Source organism: Pseudochaenichthys georgianus, chromosome 13 (assembly GCF_902827115.2).
Source record: "Pseudochaenichthys georgianus chromosome 13, fPseGeo1.2, whole genome shotgun sequence".
Taxonomy (NCBI): Eukaryota; Metazoa; Chordata; class Actinopteri; order Perciformes; family Channichthyidae; genus Pseudochaenichthys; species Pseudochaenichthys georgianus.
Window position 1 is genome coordinate 34,202,255 of NC_047515.1, and position 13,261 is coordinate 34,215,515.

Sequence of the window (13,261 nt, forward strand, 5' to 3'; positions counted from 1 at the left end):
CCAATTACCTGAGCAAGTTGGATGCTGCGTATCACAGTGCACTGAGATTGTTGACAAATTGTAAAGCACTTACTCATCACTGTACCCTGTATACCAAGGCGGTTATGCCATCACTTACTGTACGGAGGCTCAGTCACTGGTACTTTTTCATTTACAAAGCCATGTTGGATAAACTACCATTTTATATCTGCTCCCTGATCTCTCGGCGAATTGAAAGTACTTATTGCCTGAGATCGAATGCTCTGGTTTTATTAAATGTGCCAAGTGCTAGGACTGTCTTAGGGAAGAAAGCTTTTAGATGTGCAGCTCCACTAACTTGGAACAGTCTGCAAAAAGAATGGAAAATTACCAAGCTAGTACCACTACATGTTTTTAAAGCTCGGTTGGATGCTACAAACTCAGATGCTGTTGGTACCTGTACATGTGGTTAAATATGTAAATTGTAATCCCTGTACATTGTGCTGTATGATGTCCTTTTGTTGTTCTGTTGTTTATGTTTTTATGTCTTCTTGTGGAACCTACTGCTGCAGGTCTCCCTAGAAAAAGAGATCATTGATCTCAATGGGATTTTACCTGGATAAATAAAGGTTTTGAATTGAATTGAATAAAGACAGGAAACAGGTGAAAAAAGATAGCCTGGAAGCAGAATTATGCCAACAGCACCTCAAACACATATCCAATTGACACGTGACATATTGTTTGTTTATTCCAAACATAAGCTGACCAAGATGTATTCAGTTTGAGGACTATGAGGACTACTGGTTACAGTGAGTTCCATGTGTCTGAGTCAAACTTTCAATTGAATGCATGTTATGTAAAGATGGTTGTGGTGGTTTGAGTACCTATAGGCAGCTGTATGAGAGATTTAGAGCTCTAAAGTCCTTGCTTTTGTGTCTATAAAACATACCATCAGAAAACACAGATTTCAGAGGTATTTCCATTAAAAGGGTCTCCTTGAGTCTTTCACAGCTGAAAAATAAAACCCAAAGGACCCTGACAAGTAGAAACATTGCTTATAAAGAAGCACGAAAGGAGGTGTGCCAAGTTGGCTGCAATCATTCAGGCTAGAGGATGTTTTGATGATTTGAAAAGGGTATCTACAATTGAAAACATCCTTGAAGATTGGGAACCTAGATGAAAAATACCAGAGAAAGATAAAACAATTTAACAAGTTTCCTTATAAATGTAAGCTGCCCCAATTCCCATTTACATGCATATGCTGTTAATGCACCTGCGACAACCTTTCCCATGTGAAGCCGTTCAGCAAATGGAATTCATTTGGGCTTTTATTATGAAGATCTGCTCAGCCCTTTTGTGGTTATAGTCACCAGCACTGAAGCATCATTTACAGACGAGGTTAGCAATTACTCTCTACATGTGGACATTTTCTCCCCTTGTTTGACAGTGAATCAGTCTTATACATTACAGTGAACCACTTAATGCAGTTTTGTGAGCCAGAAAACCTACACTTATAGTGAAGGTCATGCTTTTTCCTGTGCAATTACTCTCCAACTCCCCGTAATCAACAGGAGGTAGCGTAGCACCGGGCCAGTGCATTCATAGAACATGCTAATTCAATATTGCAATTTGCTAAATTAAGTTGACGATGACGTATCAATCTTATATGGTTTCTCTTGTTGACTCAAGTATGTAGTTAGTAGTTCTCCAGTATGTTACAGAGAACGCCATGATGTTGGAAGGTACACAGTGTGGATTATGATTGTAAAATGCTAGCATTCATGCTGAGATTATAAATAAGGTTTTAAAAACAATCAAAAAACTGTTTATCTCTCTCTTACCTACACAGACTGTACCACAAACCGACAGGGAATCATAACCGTTCAGCCACTTGTTGAATAAGAACTGCCTGAACACAACTAAAGCATACACACATATGGAAAAACATACACAAGCACACACTGACAAAAAACAGGTCTGCAGCTGAAGATACATTAGCTGCAGAGGACATGAATGTTTGTATAATACAAACATTCAGAGACAAACAGCAGACCTCATGCTGTTCGACTTAATGGAAATGTACATTATGGCTGTATCAGTGCAGGGATAAAGAGTGAGAGGAATACCCAGAAGAAGAAAGAGGCAAGGAGGGAAATTGTATGTCTGTGCGTTTGTGTATGGACTTCATTGTGTGAAAAATGACAGTTTCACATGTTCTCTGCAGAAAAGTGAGGTGGTGAAAAAGTCTGTAGCAGTCTATGCAAAGTGTTTCCTATTGCCAGTATGTATTTTCATTTCCATTGTATTTATTGTTTTAAATATAAGGCTGCTTAAGTTTAAGAACCTAACATATCTTCCCTCTGGATAATTATGCTGTCCAGACATCATTGTACTGTTTTGATTTGACATGAGGAGATATCAAGAAGAATCATTCAAAACACACTTCTGGTGAAAATGTTTTTCCATGATAGAATGTGACATTGTCGTTGTGTTGCATTCACAAATGATACATAGCCTCCAGGTATGGCTGGATTAATATAAGGCCCTTGCTGGGCAAAATAAGAAGCGTTTGGGCCCGACTGACAACCCCTTCCTCCCAGCCACTGTGTGTTTACCCTTTTGCCTTCAAGTACATCATTTTGCCCAGAGCCACAGAAAGCACAAATCTCCTGCTGCAGGTTTGCTGTGTATTGCATTTGTTATTAAAGACACCATATTTATACAAAATGTGGGAATTCTATCAACTAAAATATTAAGGTTTGCTTTCTTGGTGTTTATCATCATAGAAGAAAAATAATCAAATCACCACAAACCAGCTGTCACACAATTAACCCTGAAAGCACAAGTGCTAATCCAGCCTCACCTCAAGGGTTTAATTGTACACTATATAAAACTAAATGACAACACACACACACACACACACACACACACACACACACACACACACACACACACCACACACACACACACACACACACACACACCACACACACACACACACACACACACACACACACACACAGAGGTCAGATAAACTTAGCGTTTGCAAAGTGAGTTACAGTCTATTTCCATGTAACCTATTTTGGTCCAGGCTATTAGAACATAGTAGCAACGTGCATTCAGTGCTGCCTATCAGGTGTTCACACACACACACACACACACAAAAAAACAAACCTACGCATTCACACACTAACATACACACAAACACAAACACACACACACACACACACACACACACACACACACACACACACACACACACACACACACACACACACACACACACACACACACACACACACACACACACACACACACACACACACACACACACACACACACACACACACAGAACCTGAAACACAGACCACACTGTATATCCTTCACCGCGATGACATTCAGACAGAATGGATTACCGCTTAAGGTGATTCACAAAAGATATTGAACTTCCTTTGTGCCTTTTCTGCTGTTGTTTAAAGAAAAAAGCAGGGAGAAAAAAGACAGAAAAAAATAGAAATATTTATTTGAACGCCGCAAGCTATAGGTCCTGAACAATTGTGGAAGCGAATCTTCAAAGCTCCAGACAAGGAATTGAAACGTGACAGGGATAACTCGTGTGCAAATGTACTATACAGGTCTGACAGGGCTATTGTCGTTCACTTTTAGACTGTTAAAGAAGATGAGTACCCAAGTGAATCTCACTGAAAAATCTTTGCCTGAGACCCTTTAGAAAATAATTCTGCAATCCTGAGTTATTGATAATTCCACTGTAGCCTCAGGTGGTAAAAAGCGCTGATCTTAGTGAATGAAACTGATTTTTTCCTGATGAAGCTCATTTGCATTTTCCTGTTTGCCATACATACCTTGAAGTAGGCAGTGACATGTTGTAGCTAGAACTCTCAGGCAGGTAGAAGAAATTATAAATATGTATAAAAATAGCAGAGGATCACCGTGTGATATTTGCTTGGCAGCGCAGTTCTTATCTGTCTATTTGCTCGTCAATATTCAAACTCATTCTGCAACAACCTTCTGCTGGGATCCCGATGTAACTGTATGTGCAAGCTGCTAATGTTAGCTCAGTCAAAACAGGTCAGGCAACCTTGTACACTGTTTGCTTTCAGGTGGGATATTCCCATGGGTCATATTGACTGCACTCATCGTAGGTAGTATTAGCAGTAAGATGATCTGGACACAACACAGCATGCAGGGGAAATCCTCTTATTGGTGAAATTGGAGTAGCAATTTCTGAAGGTCTTGACAATCTGGTATTAACTGTCATCATACAAACCTGAAGAGCTCAAGAGATTGAAAGGCATAATACATTCATTGAAAAGCCTGTTTCAATCCCATATTTACAGCTGCTGTTTACAGCTTGGGTGTAGGCAGTAAATCACTGTATCCTTTTCTCCACTATAATTCGCAGCACACCTTTTGAACTTGAGCTCACCCACGACTCTGCCCTAAACAAATGGAAGGGTTTCTTTATTACTGCAGGCATCAACAAGTGTCAATTGCTAGTTTATGCATCACAAACTAGAAATATAAACAGAAAAGGAAGGATGACCTTTGCTCTGCAGCTTTTCCTTTTCATTGGACACATCTCCCTTTTTGAACACTTGCTCTTGAAAAGGACTCAACCTCTTTTCACCCACAATCCTCACTACCTTTCTATTTCTTTCAAGTCTGTTATTTCCACTGACTAAGATACAAATAAGACACACTAACTCTTATAAAAAGGACCTTTAGGATTATAAAACTGCAGATGGAATCTCATTGAACCACAAAGTGCCCCATGCCTCTGAATTAACATGACATTACAGGGTAATAAAGTTTTCTTTACAATCCCAGCTGCAACACTGCACTGCAGCCTGTTTGATCTTAAGCTCAACGTAAAATACCCAGCATGCCTTCCTCATCAAACCACAAAACGGGACAAACTTCACCCACCCTTCGCTCTCCTCTTTCTCTCTCTCCTTCTCTCTCTCCTTCTCCTTGGCTTTGCGAGACTTGTGCAGGAGTCCGATCAGGATCACAGCAGCCCGAATGCCAGCCTTTTTGTTGTGGATTCGTCCTCCGGTCTGAGACATTTTGGGGGTCTCTGCCGGTGCCAGGAGGGGTTCGGGGGACAGACAATCCAAGGTCAGGCCAGCTCCAGGGTCCCCGGGCTGCAGGACCGGCTTGGGTTTGCGGGCTTCCAGTGTGAGTTGGGACTGTCACAATATTGGTTCTGAAAGCTGTCTGGTTTAGAGACAGCTGGCAACTTTCAGCCGAGCAAGTACCTGTTTGAGTTTTGACCCTGGATTCTCAGTTCTGTTGTGGTTTAGGTCTGGACCAGTAATCCAAAAGTTAAAATATCTGAAGCCACTTTTGGTTTGGCAGGTGGTCAGGTCCGATTAAATCTCTGTTGATCTTTGTGTTGGAAACAATGCGTATTTCTTGTAATCCCAGCGGTCCAGACAGACAATGTTGGACTCCGGCTCAAGGTGAACTTCTATCTGCATCCCCTGCATGAGCAGTGAACCTGTGCATCCGAGCTCCATAACACATCATGGTCCCCGGCGAGAGGATGGAGAGTGGCGCTACTGACAGCAATGCAGACACACACACTATGGCACAGCATCTCTCTGTCTACCTTCCTCTACCTTCCAACATCTCCCTCCTTCTGTAACATGCTCTGTTTTCCCCTCTGTGTCTGCTGCTGCTGCTCTGCTCCTTCCTTCCTGACTGCTGAGCCCCTCCCTCCTTCATCTGATTGGATGGAGTTGGTAAAAGGACCGCCTCCTCCTCCTCCCCCTCTACTCTTTGCTCCCTCTATCTCTCCCTGCCCTTGTTTATAATGTTATATTAGTCTCACTGACCTTGTTCTATCTATCTATCTATGCTTGATTTTATGATTTCATTTCAAGGCACATGCATGCCAACCCGCGCTCACCGCCTCTCTCTCTGACACACACACACAAACACACACAAGTCCCTCTGTGTAAAATCTCAATTCAAAACAGGCTTATCAGCCTATTTCCTTCTGTGCCGTTGACAAGGACATTAGAATTGAAATATAACCTCACAAAATGAAAGGAGATTAAATGACACCGCATGAAGAAAATATAATTTCACCAAATTTGACATGCCCTCCTTTGTGCACAGACACACAGGGAAAAATATAACACGTTTCTTCACGCTACATTTCTTGTTCGATGCCTACTATTATCCTGTCGTGCCACATATTTTCTCCGATTTACCTGTATTTGTATTCCTCCCACTATTAAACTGTCAGCATGCTTCTCACTTTTCACAGTCTACTGTGTTTTCTGTCCATTTTGAGTCCGAGTGCTTTTCCTCTTCTCCAGATCACTAAACAGAGCTAAAGTAGTCAGGTCCCTAAAATATATTGATCTAAAGTGTTGTGTTTCAACCAATGCCTCCTATTTTCTTCCACTCTGTTAGGGATTGACTGAGTGAATGAGTGCTGGGTTCATAATTGACTCATTACTTCAAATCTAGTAGCATTAGATAGCTAGCATTATTTTTTAAATTGTTCTAATTAGTATCTATCTACACCATTTTTGTTAACAGAACAAGCTGCTTCATCATTAATTGATTCATTTTTATTCCTTTTTTTTCTTTCATTAGTTTGTTGTATAATTCATTACACAGGACTAGTAATTGATTTGATCTTGTTGAATACATCAAGTGGCAGCCAGGGAACAGTTAGCGTAGCTTAGCATTAAGAATGCAAGCAGGAGTCCATGGTTGCCTGGCACCTAGTTACGTTGAAGTCATTGTATGGCTTTGACAAACACAATATAATTAGTGAGCTTGAGAGGTAGTGTTTGTATTTTTTCACCCTTTGGACAGAGCCAGTATGGTATTTGTCTGTTATCTCCAGTCTCTATGCTAAGCTAACCGTCTTTTGGCTCCTACTTTATACATCACAGACAGAAATTAGAGCAGCCTCACTCTTCTTATTTAACTTTCAGCAAGAAAGTGAATAGTAAGTATTTCCAAAAATACTAAATTAGGTTTCAAGCATTATACAAATACATATCTTGGTATACAGGAAGCAACCGTTATGTTTCCAGTTAATAATAAAATGGATTTCATGTGTTAATAGAAACTGTAACACCTTTTTGCACCATTGCGAGATTTGTGAACTTTCTTCCATCTCATTACACAGCTCTACAGTCGGCCTGTACTGCACGGATTTCCTCATTTCTCTAATGAGTTCCTGTTATAAAAGGGTTTTTATATTATTACATAATACATATTACACATCTTTCAATTCAAATTCAAAATAGCAGCATGAATTATGACTTTCTCACGTGGCAGCAAAGATCTATAGACGGACAAGGACAAAGACATAAAGCAACATAAAAGCCTGACACTGCAGAGCTATACACAGTGAATCACAATGCACATCAGTGACACTGGCAAATGGGGATAATGTTTTTCGAAAAGCTGAAATGCAGCGTCACAGACTCCTTGTTTGGAGGATAATTAGACACATTCATCACTCAAGAAAGGAGCAGCAACCAGGGAATAGATTCAGCCGGGAAAACAGCAGCAACAAACACAACAATAACATTGAGGGTGTTACGATTATTGTTTTTTTTTTAGGGACGTCTGGAATCCGTCCCTTGAGGGGGGGGTTCTGTTACGATTATTGTGTTATGTCACGTTTTGTATGTCTTGTTTTGGGTGTTTTCTTCCTTGTATATTGTCTGGTCCTTCCTGTGTTTTTCCCCTGTCGTTAGTTTCCCTGGTGTGTCTGATTGTGTTCACCTGTCGCCCTTGTGTTTCTCCTCCCCTGCCCGGCTGTTTCTCGTCACGTGATTACCCCTCCCTGTATTTAGTCTTGTCCCTTCCTGTGTTCAGTGTTGGTTCGTCTTTTGTTTGTGAATGAGTTCACCGGTGAGAGTTATGTTTTGTCCAAGTTATTATTTTATCCTTGAAATAAAGGCAATATCAGTGTAATCTGCATTTGGGTCCTGCTTGCTTCCCCCACCGTAACAGAGGGTCCCATTTCTCTCCTAATGCATTGTGTATTGTCAGCGCTATAGCAACTGCAGAGCTGCCAGAGCATTTGCCCAGAGGACCCCCAAGGCTGTAAACCCTTGAGACCCACCCAATAAAAAAGGTTTGGTAGATTTGTAAGTTACTACCCTTTCTTGAATTTGCTTCCAAAAACTGCAGTTAGTTTTTTTCAACAGATCATGGCTTCCTTGCTTAAAGCCACCTGAGGATTTTCCAAACTCTTCCATGGAGCAAACAAAAGTTCAACTGTACTATCACATTATCCCAAGAGATCAACTGCAAACAAACAACAAAGAAAACATGCACAAACAATCTCTCTCCCAGTGTTGGGAAAGTTCACTTTCTACATGAACTAGTTCAGTTCACAGTTCACACATTTTAAAATGAACTAGTTCAGTTCATAGTTCATAATTTAAAATGTTGAACTAAAGTTCATGGTTTCAAAATGAACTAATTTATAGTTCATAGTTATTTTTTCAATACGTTGCTGCGAGCTATTATTTGTCTCCTGTACGATGTTAATGGGCCATTTCAATTTTTACAATATCCTCAGAGGGCCGTACAAGTTATTGACCTCTGCAAAAAAAACTAAAATCACAGCCCATTCATTTCATTCTGTGCAAAGAAAAAGCAACCTCTTAATCCAGATATCTCACCATGACTCGCGTATGCATGCACGTGCACGGTGTGGCGTGACCACCAAAACAGAAAGATATGGACACAAGATGTGTGCAAATGTATTTAGTTTCCTATCCATGTGAACATGATTTAAGTGGGGGGGGGACCTAACCTCCTCTAGGGGGATCCGGGGGGCATGCTCCCCTGGGAAGATTTTTTTTAAATGTTGAAGTTAAAAGCATCAATCTGGTGCACTTTGAGAGCAACATTAGGAGATCTATGGACACATCTCTCAACACCCAAACACAACTGTAAGCAGATTTTCTTTTAATTTATGGATATTTGACAAATCACTCCCCTTTCAAACTGTATTCTTCTTTATTAATAACTGTCATATAGTATTTTATACCTGTTTACTTTATTCTCTTATTTTTTTTATAACTATAATGATCATATAAAGATGTGCCTTTACCTCACTGGTTGTAGACAAAGCTTCTTATATTCGTTAGCATAGCTAGCTAACCAGATGCTAATGATAACAACAAAGTTATTGACTGTATGACAGATGAGCAGATCGCCACTGGGCTTTCAACTAAAGACACAGACACGCAGAAACTGCGGCATGTGTATGGACTTTCTGCCATTTCTGAAGTGCTGGAGTGGCGTTCTGGTGCTCTCCGTCAGAACTGCACCCCTGTCAGTCGAGACATATACCACGTGATGACACGTTCAGCTCGTGTTGTGTTCAAGGACCCTGATCTTGGCCAGGAAAAACAGGCACTTGCTTGTTTAATTATTTTGCGGTCTAGATTTCTTTCATTTTTTTATTTTTTGCGTGTGTTTATACATTACCTCGAGGGCCGTACCAAATTGTCTCGCGGGCCGTATACGGCCCGGAGGCCGGAGATTCCCCACCCCTGCCGTAGAGTCTCACTCTGAGCGAGTGCCGCTGCAGCTGCTCTCGGCTTCGTCCATACTAATTCATTCATTCATTCATTCAATGCTCGTCGGTTTCGCGGTTCCACATTGTTTGTTGTGAGGAGTCTGATATATTTAGTATATTTATATTTGAGTGCGACAGCCAGGGGTGACAGGCGCGTACGCGTCACAGGCAGCTTGCTGTTGCCAAATTGGGTGGTTTTCCGCATTATTTTGAAGCCTGTTTACGGTGTGTTTTAACTGGGTTTTCGGCTGAAAGGCATATGAAATCTGGCACACTTTTGAACGCCGTTATAATACAGTGCTGAGAATGAACGCACTTTTGAACGCCGTTATACAGCGCTGAGAATGAACGCGTTCTCAATTACGTTCATCTAGCGGAAATACACTACGTTCAGTTCACGTTCGCCCAAAATATGAACGCGTTCATGAACGATCGTTCATTGAACGCGTTCAAGTACATCACTGTCTCTCCCTCACACATACACTAGCAGTTGCACGGCCATTTCACTGGGGCCTACTGTAAGTGCGTCATCAAGGGGGGAAATGAGACACCTGTACCCTTTTACTTTCAGACACAAAAACACCACTCACTCTCTTCCAATCACCCCCTCCCCGTTCTCTCACACACACACACACACACACACACACACACACACACACACACACACACACACACACACACACACACACACACACACACACTGATACCCCCCCACAGGTGTGACAATGTTCCTGTGAGTCTCACTAAGGTGCACCAGTACACTTCTGAGCTTGAATACACATTCAGAGTAGATATAGTCTAGTTTGTACGTGCAGGCTATTAACGAGGACATTCACCGATTCATCTTTTTGAGAAAGGAAAGTGTTTATTTCTTCAGTCATCTGTTTATTTTATTTTTATACAGAGTTTTATAGGTTTATTGCAAGGCCAAAGAGTCCCACATCCATCAAATCCTCCAACAACCCGCAACAAGGCCGTCAATAACCAAAAAGGCAGCCTCCTATTAATTATTTGGGTTTTTCATATTTTATTAATCCAAGCAACTGTTCAATGTAACTCTCTCCTAGAACGATAATCCACATTCTGAGCAAAGCCTTATTACTAATACAATTCTGGGCAACAAGGTGGCTTAATCTTAGTTTTATTTTTTACGCATTGGGAACTGGAATCGACTTATGAAATATAAAAACATGTATTTTTTGTTTGTGGCTGGAAAACAGTAATTATGATTAATCCTTTATATTGTGTTGCAGCAATAATTCACCCTAACTTGAAGCAAAATGACAGCATAATGTTTTTATAATTCGAGTGAAAATCGATGACGGTTGACCACTTTGTCGGTTTGAAGTATAGGTAAGCATGTACAGAACTAACCCTTTGTGTCTCTTAATTGCACACACTGAAACACTCATGTGTCTCTCAATGGTGCCAAGCAGCCTTTCCTGTCACTTCACAGCTTCTCAAGTGTCTCCCAAAACAAACAGATGCCAGTCTTCTAACGTCATCTCTCTTTGCTGCTCAATCTATTACGGGAAACACACACACACACACACACACACACACACACACACACACACACACACACACACACACACACACACACACACACACACACACACACACACCCATATAGATGACATGCTTAACTCTGAGATACACCATATAGTAAACAAAATGAATTTTGGCAGGCGTCATAAAAGGTATTTTATGAGTACACGTGTGTGTGTGTGTACACACACATACGTGTACTCATAATGCTTGACCCAGCGTCAAGCCTGCTGGAGAAAATGACCTTCACTGCTGCTGAGTAACCACTCCATCCCCCAACACACATACACACATCACACACTCATTACCTTCCTCTGCAGTTCAATTCCTTTTTTTCCCAATCCTCCTTGTTCTTTTTATATAAGAGAACAAATAATGATCGGTACTGTATTTGAAATCCCTCACTATCATGGGTGTATACAAATCTGTGTGTGTGCTTGTGTTTGATTTTCTGCAGATGTGTAGCGCTACATTTAGCTTTAGCACCAGACAGACACCGTTGTGTTTGTAGTCCAGGCATGAACAAGAGCCCAATGTTTATGAAGAAATAAGGTTCAAAGGTAAATGTCAAACGTACTATAAATAAGAGATTACCTCGTAAATGCCATGTTGTCATATAAATCAAATGATGAGCTGTGAAAGTAAATAGAAGGAAAGGCCATCCCTCCCTTATCAATGTAGGGATCTCATGGTTTGGGTATGAGAAGTTCACATTGAGCTATGTCTTATTTTGTTTTTAATGTAGAGTGGACTTTGATTATGGAGTGATAAAACGATTTCAAATGTTGTAGAGATATTGCGGTTTGAGTTAGTATTGTTTGTATGCGAATACTCAACGTTTTGAAACTTGGTTAGTCTTCACAAGGCTTTGTTTGTCATGTCAGTACAAGCTGGTGTGGAAAATGCCTCCCTCTGTGTGTTGGTGCTGGGGACATTTCAGTGATATTAAATTGGTATGTTATCACTTTAATTAGAGGGAGAAAGTCTGACATGTATTGTTTGATTTCATTTACTAATTATCTTCTCTAGAAACTAAACAAATCCAATTAAATATTTGCCTTTCCATTTCTCATTTGGTGTGGCTTTTAACTCTTAATGTAATAAAGAATGTTGCAAAGGCTGTATCTACGTTAGATATCATACTTTCAGCCATGTTGAAGCCTTCTTAGGAGCTTTCTTGTCATCCAAATGTTTAAACCATACTGCATTTTCTTTTCTTGCACATCTTTTATTCCTTAATATTCCCCTCCTTCAATATCCTGCCCCCTATCTCTTCCTCTCACTTGTCGTCATCAGTAGTATTCCAGTCATCTATAGTGTACTGTAGGAATACCAGATGAAGGGAGACTTCTGTAGAAAAAAAATGGCATTTTGATTTTGTAAGAATCATTTTTGAGCTTACTACCTAATATTTAACTTCTGTAGGATAACAGTATACTGATAACTCCTGTCCAATCTGCACAGTGAGTGGAGGAAAGTAATTTAAATGTGATTACTTCAACAGAATATGTTATCACTGATCACCCTCTATTAGATAACCAGTAATCTGTTACTAAGAACCTGCATCCATTTATAGACTAGTCCACCCCTCACTGCCTACCTGCCACTGAGTCTCACGTTGTATCACACCTCCTTTCATCACCCCTCTCTGTGTATTTTCATCCCTTGAACAGTACATGCTGATCCTTTCCCCAGTACTTTCATCAAGAAGGCCCATTTTTCCCAAATACTGAGAGCACTCCAAGTATGGTGACACACAGGTATGATCACACACATGCATTACACTCAAACACAAACACAGACCTAAAGTAAAGGCTGTGTCAAGTGATTTATAGAGGAGTTTACTATAAACATAAACCCATAAAGCACTCGGCACAGTCTCTTGTAAAATCGTAAACTGTTCCTCTTTCTGTTCAACTCATGTCTAATTCGGTATAATTTCCCACTCTAAAGTGTGTGTGCAGTCAGGTCAGCAGTTACCACTTGTGTTTCCTCTTTTAGCTAAAATTAGAAGTATAGCGCCCGGGTGGAATGCAAGATCATTATATGCACTGTAGAAGAGAAACAATACTGTATTTATACTTAAAAAAACATAACCAACAATTATTTAATCCTACAGATGAGTAATGCTTGGGTAGCCGAAGCACTACTAGTTTAATCCTC

General features: G+C 40.5%; 1 protein-coding gene across 7 annotated transcripts in view; it reads right to left on the reverse strand.

The window, feature by feature from the left end:
* The window catches only part of rap1gap2a (RAP1 GTPase activating protein 2a), a 112,877-nt gene that overhangs the window by 45,964 nt on the left and 53,652 nt on the right, over window positions 1–13,261 (reverse strand). For 2 of the 7 annotated variants that reach the window (XM_034097357.2, XM_034097354.2), the window contains exon 1: window positions 4,906–5,671. The exons of 3 other annotated variants lie outside the window; for them this stretch is intronic. In XM_034097357.2, coding sequence (XP_033953248.1) covers window positions 4,906–5,045 — 140 coding nt within the window. In that variant the 5' untranslated portion in view covers window positions 5,046–5,671. Of the gene's footprint in view, window positions 1–4,905; window positions 5,673–13,261 lie in introns of those variants that run through there. 2 more of the 7 variants (XM_034097355.2, XM_034097356.2) reach the window with 2 other exon arrangements.